We start from the raw sequence: 13040 nt of genomic DNA, 5'->3' as shown, positions 1-13040 counted from the left end.
ACTGTACTTATCACTCTTTGATTATAGTTGAAAAATAGTCACAATCTCCACCTAAGAATTTTTTTTTGACTTTGTGCCATTGATTTAGTATTCATTTTTTATTAATGCTCACTAATTACAGTCATTAAAATTACCTCTTTAGTTATTAAAATGCATATTTACTTAGTGGCTCAGGTTATTCGAGTGTGTAATTTTTATATTGTAGTTATAAATTCCATTACACTATAAGATTAGTAAATCCTCTGAATAGGATGCCAGTTCATTATAAGTTAATCCCTAATTAACACCTTGTATGGGTGGTTAAACTGGAACACGTGGGATAAAGTATCTTACTCGTGGACATAAGAGAATAACATGATGTGAGCCAGATTTCAACTTGCAATAATCTAACTATGATTACAATGTACAAAGTTACTGGGTAACTGTTCTTAATTTATTTATTAAAAGATTCTTATTATGAACAAAAGATCATGATTTTACTGTTGAACATTTGTTTTTCACTAGTCAAAAATTACAAACAAAAGGAGATGCTCAGTTTTAAAGTGGAGAAGAGCTTTCCATAAAATCTATTGCTTAAAGACACTCCAGAAACCACTTGAGAGTGAAACTAGTATTTCTAACAAGAGTATTTTAAAGCCAAGGTATGGTAAACATTTTGATCATTATACTTATAAAGTTGCTTAACACTAGAGAGACACATTAGTAGATTATAAATATGGTCCACAGTTTCAAAACACTGGGGACTGAAGAAATACCTGAATAATTTAAACCTGTTTGACACTCAGGATGGTTGCTTATCTGTCGTATTAACTTAGTTTTTTTTTGTACTGGTGGGGTGAAACCACCCACATATTTTGTGTTTCAGCAAGAATCTCAAAAGAAAAGAAGGTTTCTTGTTAAGTTAGATGTATTCAAAATTAATGGAAAAGTTAAAAAAGAACTAATTACTATTTTATTTAGAGAAAACATAAAGTAGTTATAAATGGACATTCTTCTGAATGGACAAAAGCAACAAAAAGATAATTTTCATAAGTCTGTTTTCTAGAACATTTGTTATTCATTGCTTACTTCAAGAATGTGAAAATTTGTAATTATACAAAAATACTTCCACATTTACCAATGATGTTAAAACACTGGCAAAGGGCTGTTTTTGATAATGGAAATTTGAACAAGTAGATAAAAACATTGATAATGAGTTTCAGTAATGTGGTTCATAGATGGAACTTTGCAACAGTCTAACATGTACTCTTGGGTGAAAGAAGCACTGAGTTTTCAAGAAATTAAAGACTTAGTTTTAATTGCTGATAACTGCTTGAAATCTTTGTTTGTTTGAAATGTTAGGCTTTGCACTACTCAGTTAAACAGTCTCATTCAAAGAATTTTTTTGATGAGATATACATACATGAAAGAAAGCAGAAACAAGCTTCTAGGATGATGGACAATTTAAATAATTAAGTTATAAAGAAAGTAATAAAGACCTAAATTTGTTTATTTATTTAAGGTGTTTAAAATTGTTAAGTTCTTTGATAAGATATCCATGTAAATTCTATTTTCATGGTGGAAGACAAGCAGAAGATTAAAAAGAAAAAAAGAGTAATTCATTGAATACCATCATTATGATCCATGCTTAGCAAAAAAACAAACAAAAATAAATAAGTAATATTCCTTAAAAGAATTCCAGTATTGTGTATAAATTAAAGTTGTCACAGGGAATAATATCACTTACAAGATGTTTTACTAAAACTGAGCAATTTGAAGGAAAGAATTACTTTCAAATCAAAATCATTTTTGAATATGTTTGGATTTTATCTGAAGAAAAACAGTGCAGTTGCAGTGAAGAAAAGTAAAAAATGCTAACATACTGCTAATTTCAAAGCTTTCATTTATATTCTACAGTCAGGAAAAGTTCTTACATTAGAAAATACATGCATATAGACCACTTATTTAAAGCCCTGAAAATAAAATAACCAAAAATTAGAATCTGAACATATATTTCTCTTAAGTTTTTTTATTAATTTTTCACTATTTTCCTTTTTCTCTATATTTCACTCATAAAATGAAAAACTAAAAAATCTGTTCAAATAATCTGGGGAAAAATAAAAATATCCTAGTAATAAGCATAAACTATAAAAGCCAATTTGAATATTTTATTTTACAAGGTAAATTCTAGAGCTACTAATTGGTGGATTGTTTTTTACTGATATGCTGTTGCCTTAAATTAATATATAATACATTGAATGACAGACAATCAAGTTTGATGTTACTATACTTTTATTTTTTTTTGCAGTGATTAAATGGCTGGCTGAGATATTAAGCTATTCTCTTGCTTGTTCTTGTCTTTTTGTTATAAATATATAAATAAGTTGTTTTATAAAATAAAAAACAAATCAAATACACTCAACAAAAAATAATAATATAAATTTATAGTATTGCCTTGAAATTTATGAATTATGTCACTATCTGACAAATTTTGTTTCTCATTTCCAACAAACTCATATTTTACAATTCACAATCAAAGTAAACTTTAAGAAAACTAATTATTTCATTCATACCCATGCATTTATGTCTTAGAATAGGAAAAACAAAAACAGTACATTATTTTCAAAATACTAAATATGTTTTTGCAATACAATGGGTTCCTCTGAATTGACAAAACCTTTAATTTATAAAACAACGAATGATAGAGGAACATCTTTCATTTCAAACAAGAAGTGTTATATTTTTAATTCTTTATACTTACCAAAAGAATATTTTATAGTATTCCTAATTCCATAGTCACCATCTTCTGCTTTCACATCAAATACATGTGTATTCTACATAAACATAACAGACAGAATATTATATTTCTCTTTGTGGAAATTTTACTTTAAAAAAATTATTTATTTTTCTATGATTATTTATCATAAGAATAAAATTTTGTAATTCAGAACTATTACTGTCTATTAACTGTCATTAATTAATTTATCTATTTAAACTTGGAAGTTCTGCAAACAGAGTTCAGATAATAATCACACACTTTGTTGTATTATTCAGTGTTTTTATATAAATAGTGCTAATAGTGCTGCTAATCAGAATAACTCATTATGTGCAACAACCTTTCAAAAGCTGAATGAATAAAAAGTTCAATGAAAATGATTAAACTTTTAATGTTTCTTAGGAATTCATACTTTATGAACTTGGTAGCCAGCATATTAATATTTTTGTTTTCAGAGCCAAAATATAACTTGTACAAATAAAAAAATAACTTACCTCTACTATTTATAATTAAAATATAAAAAAGAACTAAAACATTAAAGCAACTGTACTACTTGATTGAGGGTTTTCAACAAATTAATAAATACAGTTTGTGCTCATTTATAATGCTACTAAGTTATATTTTTGGAAGAAAATATTTTGTTCATGCATATCCATCAAATGAAAATATAATAGTTTACTACAAACAATTTATTCTGAATTTATTTCATTTATAATATATTTCTGGTTAATTAGTTGTTGTTTTTTTAAATTAATATATTTCTTACCTGGAAGTATATTTTAGGTAAACATTTAACCTTCTACCAAATAAAAACTAAATAGTTTTTGCATGTTGTTGAACAAGACCTTTCTCCTGCACATAGGAGATTAACACACAACTTCCTTATACAGTACTCTCCTTAAGCACGTTTTGTAAACCAAAAGCCCATTCTTAACCAAGGAGAAGTAGAGTGGAAGACAGATAGTAGTTACTAGAACAGAGAGAAGTTCACATACAGTAGAAAACCAGAGAGAAAAATGGACTAAATAAAAATCATTTCATCCACACAATGTTTATCACTGAGAGACTGTGCAATAGGCTACTGTGAAATATGCTTGCAGAAACTTTCTTACTCAGTGACTGTTCAGCCACTTTTTTTTTTTTATATCAATTTTGGCTTTGAAGATAATTGTGTATACAATACTGAAGCAGTTTTGCAGAAAATCCTATCTCTACAGTGGGAACGTAGTATAAGAAAATATTGTGTGTTATTATTTATATGATACAAGCTTGGATAGAGAAGTATTACTCCACCTTAGATCCTCTGTGATGGTTGGAAAATGACAACCAGAGAAAGATAAAATCTAAAGGCTAATGAGATTGTAATGTTATGTAATTAGTGCAAAACAAATGTGTCTGATATAATCTCCACCTGCAGAATTTCTTTCATGGAACACTGATAGTAAGATTCAAGAAAAAAGATGTGATGATGAGCTAAATGGAAAGTGAAAAGATGAATTGTCCTCTCTAATGCAAAAGTAGACGACAAGTGAGTTGGTTGATCCAATTAGTCAAAGTCAAAAGTAGTTGATAACTCCCAAGAGGTATAGTATAGTAAACTCAAGGCAGGAAAAGACAGCTTAGACTGCCTCTAAAAGAAATTGTGTAAGTAAGGTAACACTTTGCAACCTGCACAGAACAAAAATGATCAGACTCTCAACAATCATATAGTGAAGAAAGTAAAGGAAAGACTATTGAATGAAACATTCTTTCAATTGGTCAGCTCAAATTTTGAGATGTGAGAATAAAATGTAAGATAAAATGGTTTTCATGCCTGTGAAAATATGTGTAAAAGGGAGTCTATGGCAAAAATATCAGAGCAGCACCTATAAGACAGAAGAAAAAATACATCTTGATAAAAAAAATGGTACAGGGAAAAAAATGACCAAAAGTTTGAACATAGAATTTGTGAAACCCCTGAAAATGAAACATAGATTACAATCTGAAAGATTAACTGGATGAGAAAAACAACAGATGAGAAAGGCTGCAAATAACCTTGTAAGAACTGCAGGTATGGAAAATGGTGAGGTAAAACATGGAAGTTCATTGATAAAAGCCATATAAACTGATAGCTTGATCTTGAAAATAAGATATGAAAAAGAAATAAGAAGAGAAAAAGTCAGACGACCTGAAAGAAGGAAGTAACAAGTAAACAAGTGTCAAAAAAATTATTTTTGTTCAAAAACTATAAAGATGTATGACAAAAGAGTGAGGATAAGAAAGCAGGCAGCTCTGAATGAGAAACCTGCTTGTGATGTGAGAAACCAGGCAAAAACCACAAAAGAAAATTATATGAGGTATAAACAGAAACTACAACTGAGCTGGCTAATACTACAAAAGTGAGAAAAACCTGACAAGGTGCTTTGCAAGTTATGAAGCACCTTAGGAAGAACATGAAGAGAAAAGCAGGCATACAGAAAGAGACAACCAGTTCTGATTCATGAGAGTCCACTGTTAGAGTTGTAGTCTGGAATTCACAAGCAAAAGTGTGAGAAACTTGGCTGAAGGAGAGTTTCAAAGGCACTGAGAAGAAAACTCTCACAATTGGAACAAGCTAACTGAAATACCAGAATATAAATGAACTATTTTGTTGGTAGGACCTGGCTTGGATAATACAACTGATCAGTCATTAATTCAAAGCTCAGAAACTAAGTAAATACATAACCATATTTTGCATGACAAAAGAGGAAATATAAAACTAAGTACAAGTACCACCTTATCAAGTAATAACAGAAATTACAGTAATGTTATCAAAAAACATTATGGTACAATATCCAGACATATTACAGAAGATGGTGAGAGGTACATAGAACTGCCAAAACATGTGGGACGTTGATATGACAAGAAATCTCCTCTGGAGATCAAACACATACCTACAACCAAGGAAACAAACATTATTTTACAAATTTAAGTTTGCATGGTGTCAGAAAAAAAAAGATTGCCCAAGGTAAGTAATGTGGGATCAATTGAACCAATCATGACCACAAGAAGTAAAGATACTCAAGGAAAGTAACTGAAGATAACAGTAGATCATTGTACATGTTCCATCAATGTGCTACAGTCTATTAAAAGGAATGCAAGTTGCCACATCCATAAAAATGAGGGATCCTAAAGAGGTAGAGGCCTCCAAAAAGAGATGACAGGATGAAGAGCAGGAAAAGAACTCCATAAAGAAACAACTTCTTTAAGGAAAGGCATAAATAGTGTTATAAATGATAAAAATCACAAGTTCAACAAAAAAATTACCTCAATTCAGAAAATTCCAGAAACAAAGAATCCAATTTAAGTTGGAAATTGATGAGGAGGAAAGAGTTTGGAAAAAGGAAAGTGTGACCTTCTCCAGTAAAGTTATTGTAATTATGATGCAAAATAGCTATGAAGTTGAGCAAACAAAACATGAAGACAGGCAGAGTGAAGGCAAGAGGAGAAGGTCCCACCAAGAAGAGCTTGAAATGACTGGAGCTCTAAGAAACAGGCAAGAGTCTGCCAAAAAGCCACAGAGAAATCTTAAGTTCACACAGTCCTGGATTACCCAATAGGCAGACTAAACATGTGTTTGGGGCACAAAAAAAAGAAGAAAAAAATGTTTTGGAAAGAATTTGAAATTTGATATTTCAAAGAAAGCATGTAAGTAGTCATCATTGCAATCAGAAAATCCAGAAAGAAGTTATTTTAATTTCAGCATACATCTAACTTTTGTTTTATTTTGAAATATAATCATTTATTTCACAGTTAGGTATTTTTTATTTCAAATTACATATATATGGGGCACCATAATATTTTCAGTGCTTAATGTCTACAAAGGTCTTAATCCATCTTTGACATCAGTTGAGTTAGAAATGAGAAAGAAAAAATAAGAAAAAAATATTCCAGTGGTAAAGCATATACAATAAGCTCTCTTGTGAACCATCAGAAATAAATGGATTAAAAAAAAAAACACTTCACATGCCTGAGTTAAAAAAGTGATAGAAGTTACTTAATTTTCATCAGGAATAGAAGAACCAAAAACAAAGGCTAAAAGACGAGCTGATCAAAATAATCAAAATACAGTACACAATCAACAGAATTAAACTCTAAAAGCAGGAAGCTACAATTTATGGGTCCAAAACAAAGAGTGTTAGCTAGAGCTGACCAATTTCTATGCAATGGTAATTACATCACTTATCATCAAAATACCTCCAACTACCAATAAAACAGAATAATACACCTCCTGTTGAGAAATGTCTGGACTTCGAGAGGCTTCAGAAACTTGGATACAAGAATTCTTGCTCAATAAGAGCCATGAAACGACATTATTGAAAATAATCTATTTGTATATATTTTTGCTCTTTAGGGAACTAAGATTGATTGCCAGCACTTGATTTAGCCCTTATGATTTAGTTATGTAAAGAAATAAAATTAATGTAAAAAAGATAATTATTTTCTGAACATTTAAATGAAATTAAAGGCTTAAGAAAACAACACATGTACACAGTGCTCAAGGGAAGTACTGTTCAAGTAGGTCACATTACTTTCTTATTGGTGGTGGAGTACAGTCTAATACTGGTGACATCATAGAGTACCACAATGCATGTTGTTTTGTCCAGGGTGAAACTTTATTTAGTATATTGAAGCACAAGCAAAATGTTTCACTTCAGCAACATGGTGCTACCTATTTCTTCTGTGGAAAGGTGAGAAATGTAATCTCAATTAAAAGATACATTCTGTTTACAACAGGAAGTTAAAAATTAAAATTTACGCACAATGTCTTCCATTTCAGGGATACTTGTGACAGAACAAACTTTGGTAAAAATGGGACCATTGTCATCTTTGTCCTCTACATCTATGAAGATGATTGTTGATCCAGTTTTAGGTGGTTCACTGCTATTTCTACCAGTATCCTATTGAATTTGAAAGAATTAAAATTACTTCCCAAATAATGTCACTTTCAGTATTATAAAGCAACATGGTTAATACCAGTAAAATACTATTCATACAATTATAATTATCCATTTAAACGTAAAAAATATATTACTGCAATTCAATTTTAGTCTTTCTTTTTTTACTACAGTCAAGTAATACTGTAATAACCTATAGGATAAACAGTACTTTGAAATATACAATATTAGCTTACAAAGCTATATCCTACCATTAACCTATTCACACTTGTACTCTCTCTCATAGTACCAATATTTGAACATTAGTTTGGATTATCTTGATTTCAAAGCAAAAACATGGTTCTTGATACATATGCTTTCATGGATATTTAATCATTTGTAAGTACTTTTAGAGAATTAGTACAATGACCAGCAAATCAAAAATTCCTAAATATACCTTTAGAACATACACAATGCTTTATAAAATGTCACATTTCCTTAAGTTGTATGTGGACATCAGTTTCATTACAGTTTAGACATGAGAAGTTTGGAAACCAGAAGTTTCATATCTTAGAGACATAAAGGGCATCAGTTTCATCACGGTTTAGACAATTTCAATGTTCCAGTAGTATTGTAATACTACAGACAAAGCTTTACATCTTCAGACTACTACTCCTTTACAGACAGTACAAGATTTGCACTGACTACAATATGACTCCATTATTGTAGTACTGTAGGCAATACCATACAGGTTTCATTATGGTAATGTGTCATTTAGGGAACCTACTAGTCAATTTAGGCTTTCCCATCCATTAAACCAAACTAAAATTACATGAAAACAAAACTCTCAAACTCAGCCCTTATAATTTATATATTTAACAAGCCTTTTCTTGAACACACTTAAATTTACTGCCTGTACGACATCCAAAAGCAACCTATTCCAAAGGCCACCTATTTTGTTAGAAAAATAAAACTGTCTTAGCTTAAGATCACTTCTATTCTGGTAAACTTTATACTGGTGCCCTATAGACCTACCATTCTCACCATTAAGTATGAAAGATGATACCTTGGCACTATTAACTCTCTTTACAATCTTGAACACCTCAAAATAAATGCATAAAGCCTGCTATAATATTAATATGAATCAATTCTACTACAAACATGAATAACAAAATTGTATCACAAAAATTAACTGCATTGTCTCTCAAGTTCTGGTTATTTTCCAGTCTACTGAATGCAAAAGTCTGGGAGTGGATTATTTTTAAACTCTGCTCTTAATATTGAATACAAAATAGCTCCAACAAGCATGCTTCTTTCATAGAGAAATCAGCAGACAAGTCATTATTTTTTTGATACTCAAATCTTCATAACAAAATATATTGAGGATTGTAATAAAACCTGGGTAATATTAAAAAATCTATCATAGGACATTGTGTAGTACAGTTTTCTAAAGTTTATTTGGCCATCTGGAAAATAACATCTTTATAAGTGTTGACACCCAATCATTTTAATTTAGTCTGTAATTTATACAGAGTTGCATGCGTATACAGCCACCATAGGCCATGGATTCAATTTAATGTTTAAGTGGCAAGCATGATCCACGTATCATAGTGATTATTACCTTAGTGTTACAACTATTTAAATGGTGCACATCACTTGTGTATGTACTGGGTTCCTACCCTTTAGAATATGACACTGCAGACAGGATAACAGTTGTTTTACCACTGCATAACCAATTTTAGCCATTTTACACAAACATCTTAAATGTTACACCAAATACTATACTGTCTCTCACAAGAAAAATCCTTATGCTGTAGTTTAAAAAAAATCTCCAAGTTAAGTTTCAAGCATTGGATCAGCATTTATTATGAACCAACACTGTGATTGAGGATTTTATAGAAACTACAGTTTAGCAGCCATCATTGAGGCTGCTTATAAGGTGTGACAAGAATCACAAAAGCAGGAAATGGTGAAAATTATTGGCAAATTCTAGACAAAAATGAGGCAAACATTTTGTGGTTGCATATTTTAATGATAAATTATTTAGTTTCATATAAAGTGTGCAACAGTGATGACCCAACACAGTGGAAGATAGTTAAAGAAGTGACACAACCCAAACTCCATCATAAATGGATGGGGGGAGGTATATTACTATAATGAATTCATAACTGTTAATTAACATGTTTGGCATTGTTGGGTCTACTGTGTCAGTTAAAGAGGAAGTTTTGTTATATGCAACAAAATTCTAACCAACTTTACTTTGGCCAGCAGAGAAGAAGAAGAAGAGAGAAATGTAACAAAGATAAGAAATATTAAACATGTTTTTTTGTATACATATGGTATTATATTGTGGCACATTGTCTTATATGTGCATTGAATATACATGCATGCATCTACACACCTTGAAAAATTTACATGTCTATCTATCAGTGCAGCATTACAACTTAAAAACAACTATAAAGCTTGCACATGTATATCTACAGATAGATATAAATACTAACCAAAATGTATTGCAGGTATAAATAAAACTTGCATGATTACAAAATCCATTCTGTGGACCACTCCAGTATAGCTCAGCAGTTCCTTCAATCCAGTATATACAAACTCCCTATATATCTACAGAGTTTAAATATAGTGGCTATATACATTTTAGAACCAAATAAATAACATATGTTGATTCCCCATGCATGCATAATCACAATGATCATAATGTTATAATAACAATGATAACAGGAACAACAGCCATCCAGGCTTCATAAAACCAATCCAAAGGTTGTCACTGTTTTCCAAGAAAGCATTGTATGCCAACTATGTATTTCATTAAGCTAAACTGTTTCAAACAGGTCAGTATTACTTTTATACAGACTTATTCCCATAATGGAGATAAAAAACCTAAAGAAACATTAATAAAAACTGCTAACTTAGAAAAGCAAAATAAGGATATTTAAAAACAACAACAACATAGAAACAGGACAGGCAGCTTAAAGCAAAAATGCTACTGTTAAGATAGTAAGCAGACATGCTTAAAGTTTGAGGCATAGTGTTGCCATTATTTCCTCAAGCTACAGATCCTTGTTTTGACCCTCCTAAATATTACAGCTTTCAGACAGAGTCAAAATAGGGACTTGTTATTTTTAGAAAATAATGTTAGCACTATGCCTGAAACCTTAAGCTTTTGTTTACTATTTTGGTGATAGCATTTTTGCTTTAAACTACCTATCTTGTTTCTGTGTTGTTGTTTTTTAAACCCCCATTCCCCCTTTTTAAATTAACAATTTTTAACAATTTTATATTGTTGTTTTTTAGACATTTTATCTTAATTTATACTTTAACACATAATGTTTTAAGGTTTCAAGTATTAGAGTTACTATGGCACACATAAACACTTCCTTTCCACAATTAAGTAACCTCTCACTGGACTACTGGAGGAAGTTTGTGAACAACAGTATGGAAATAATTCCACAGACTGTTACATTGTTTCATTTTAATAATACCCTATACAGTATCACTCTTCCACAGAATGGAAATACTCTAAATAATACCACACATTGCTAAAGTAGGAAAATTCTTCCACAGAACTGCAACATTACTAAAACATGGCAACTCTAGATAATATCACATTTCCACAGACTATTACATGTATGGTCATATTTGAGATAATACCACACATTTATAGACTGCTACATAACTAAAGCATGATAAATCCTCAAATAATACTATACTTTTACAGACTTGCAATATAAGTGAGGTATGGTAACCCTTTAGATAGTAGCACACTTCCACGTACTACCACATGATTCCTGTACAGTTATACTTGAGACATCACACTTTCACAGACTACTAGATAGCTTCAGTACTGTGATGTTCTGAATGGTATCACAGTTTTGTTAGTTATTACACAACAAAGTATACTGTGCTCTAGATGATCATACATCTATAATAAAGCATCTTTTCAATATATGTAGCATAAATTAACCATAATCATCCCCAAGCTCAACTCCAGACCCTCTCCTTGGAGAAGGGAGGGGCTGTGGAGCTTTTCTGGACTTATCTTAACAAGATGTAAAATTATACGCTTTTTAAAACTGATAATAAACTACTATGTCCATCCTGGTGTGTGCCTAGAGTCAACCCTGATCCACACAAATAATACATTGCAAGTTAATGTGTGATACACCCATGCCTAGAAAAATCTAATAAAGTTTTTAAACTCAATATATTTTAAGTAAAGTCTAAAAGTAAGTGCATGATCAGAATTGTCTTTTAACATCATTAGAAAGGAGGGATTTGATTTTAAACATTGATAATTTTATCACTCAGCTATTTTACATTAAAAATGTTATAAGTAACAAACAGAAATTACATTTAATTTAAAACCTACAATATACAAAAGAAAAGAAAAAAATTGAACACAAAATATCATCACCTCTGCAACAACTTCAATTCGGTAGAACTGTTTTGTCTCATAATCCAGAGGATTATTAAGAACCAATGATGCAACACTGGAGCCTTTTTCCCATTGAAGTTTAAACTTGTCATCCAGTGAATTATCATCCTGGAAATAATAGGGATTCTGATAAGTACTTTTTGAAAATGAAAGGAAAAATGGGCAAAGAAGTCTTTATTCGAAAAAGAAAAAAAGCAAACAATGATGGACAACATTTTTTTATGAACTATGTGAAAATTATCCCACTCATTATTACTTGAGACATTTATTTATTATAAAAGCACAACATGATTTTGAATATATTCTTAAAAGATTTTGCATATCAAACAATGGTAAATTGAAATTGATGATTTTGAACTTGATAAAAATTCTATATTGAAAGACATTTCAGATAACGGTTTTATATTATTCTGAGTTAGCAATAATGGTGATAAAAGTATATTTCTTTTATTGCTGTTCAAAGGCAAACTATTTATTCACATGTAACATAAGTATATGCTGGGCCCAATTGTTTCTATATTTGGAAGTGGACCAGAACTACCCCTTTCAATCCTACAGAAGAAGTTGCATTCATTACTGTGCTTAGTAAGTCATAATTCTGTTGTGTGTTTCAGCACTCTTAAATTCCATTTTTGCACCTCTGCCCCATAATGGCTTTTTCCATTTGCAACTGTTTCCTTTAAAATGTATTACATTACAAAGAATTAGGTAAGCAGTTGTTTATTTGGAATATCAACTCTGTTTTATGAAGTAGTATAACAAAGAAAAGTACAAATTTGTGAAAAGGTCTTGGTAAAAAAAAAAAAATGCTTTTTTTTTTTTTTCTGATTACTGTGATTGGTCATTTTGGAACATAAATCCAAACTAAAACTTTCTGCAAGATCCAATTCAGATAGAAAGGGCTAGTCAGGACAAGTGTTTTCTTTGAAACTGGTGAAGAAAA

General features: G+C 30.6%; 1 protein-coding gene across 3 annotated transcripts in view; it reads right to left on the bottom strand.

Moving 5' to 3' along the window:
* LOC143235287 (cadherin-23-like) overlaps positions 1–13040 on the bottom strand; it is a 94119-nt gene that overhangs the window by 57707 nt on the left and 23372 nt on the right. For all 3 annotated transcript variants that reach the window (XM_076473270.1, XM_076473271.1, XM_076473269.1), the window contains 3 exons: positions 12077–12205; positions 7537–7674; positions 2741–2813 (listed from right to left, as the gene is read on the bottom strand). In XM_076473270.1, coding sequence (XP_076329385.1) covers positions 2741–2813; positions 7537–7674; positions 12077–12205 — 340 coding nt within the window. The remainder of the gene's footprint in view (positions 1–2740; positions 2814–7536; positions 7675–12076; positions 12206–13040) is intronic.

The sequence above is a fragment of the Tachypleus tridentatus genome, chromosome 12 (genome assembly GCF_004210375.1).
Source record: "Tachypleus tridentatus isolate NWPU-2018 chromosome 12, ASM421037v1, whole genome shotgun sequence".
NCBI classification, from domain to species: Eukaryota; Metazoa; Arthropoda; class Merostomata; order Xiphosura; family Limulidae; genus Tachypleus; species Tachypleus tridentatus.
Note: the sequence above shows the minus strand (reverse complement) of the source record. Positions and strands in the feature narration are given on the sequence as shown.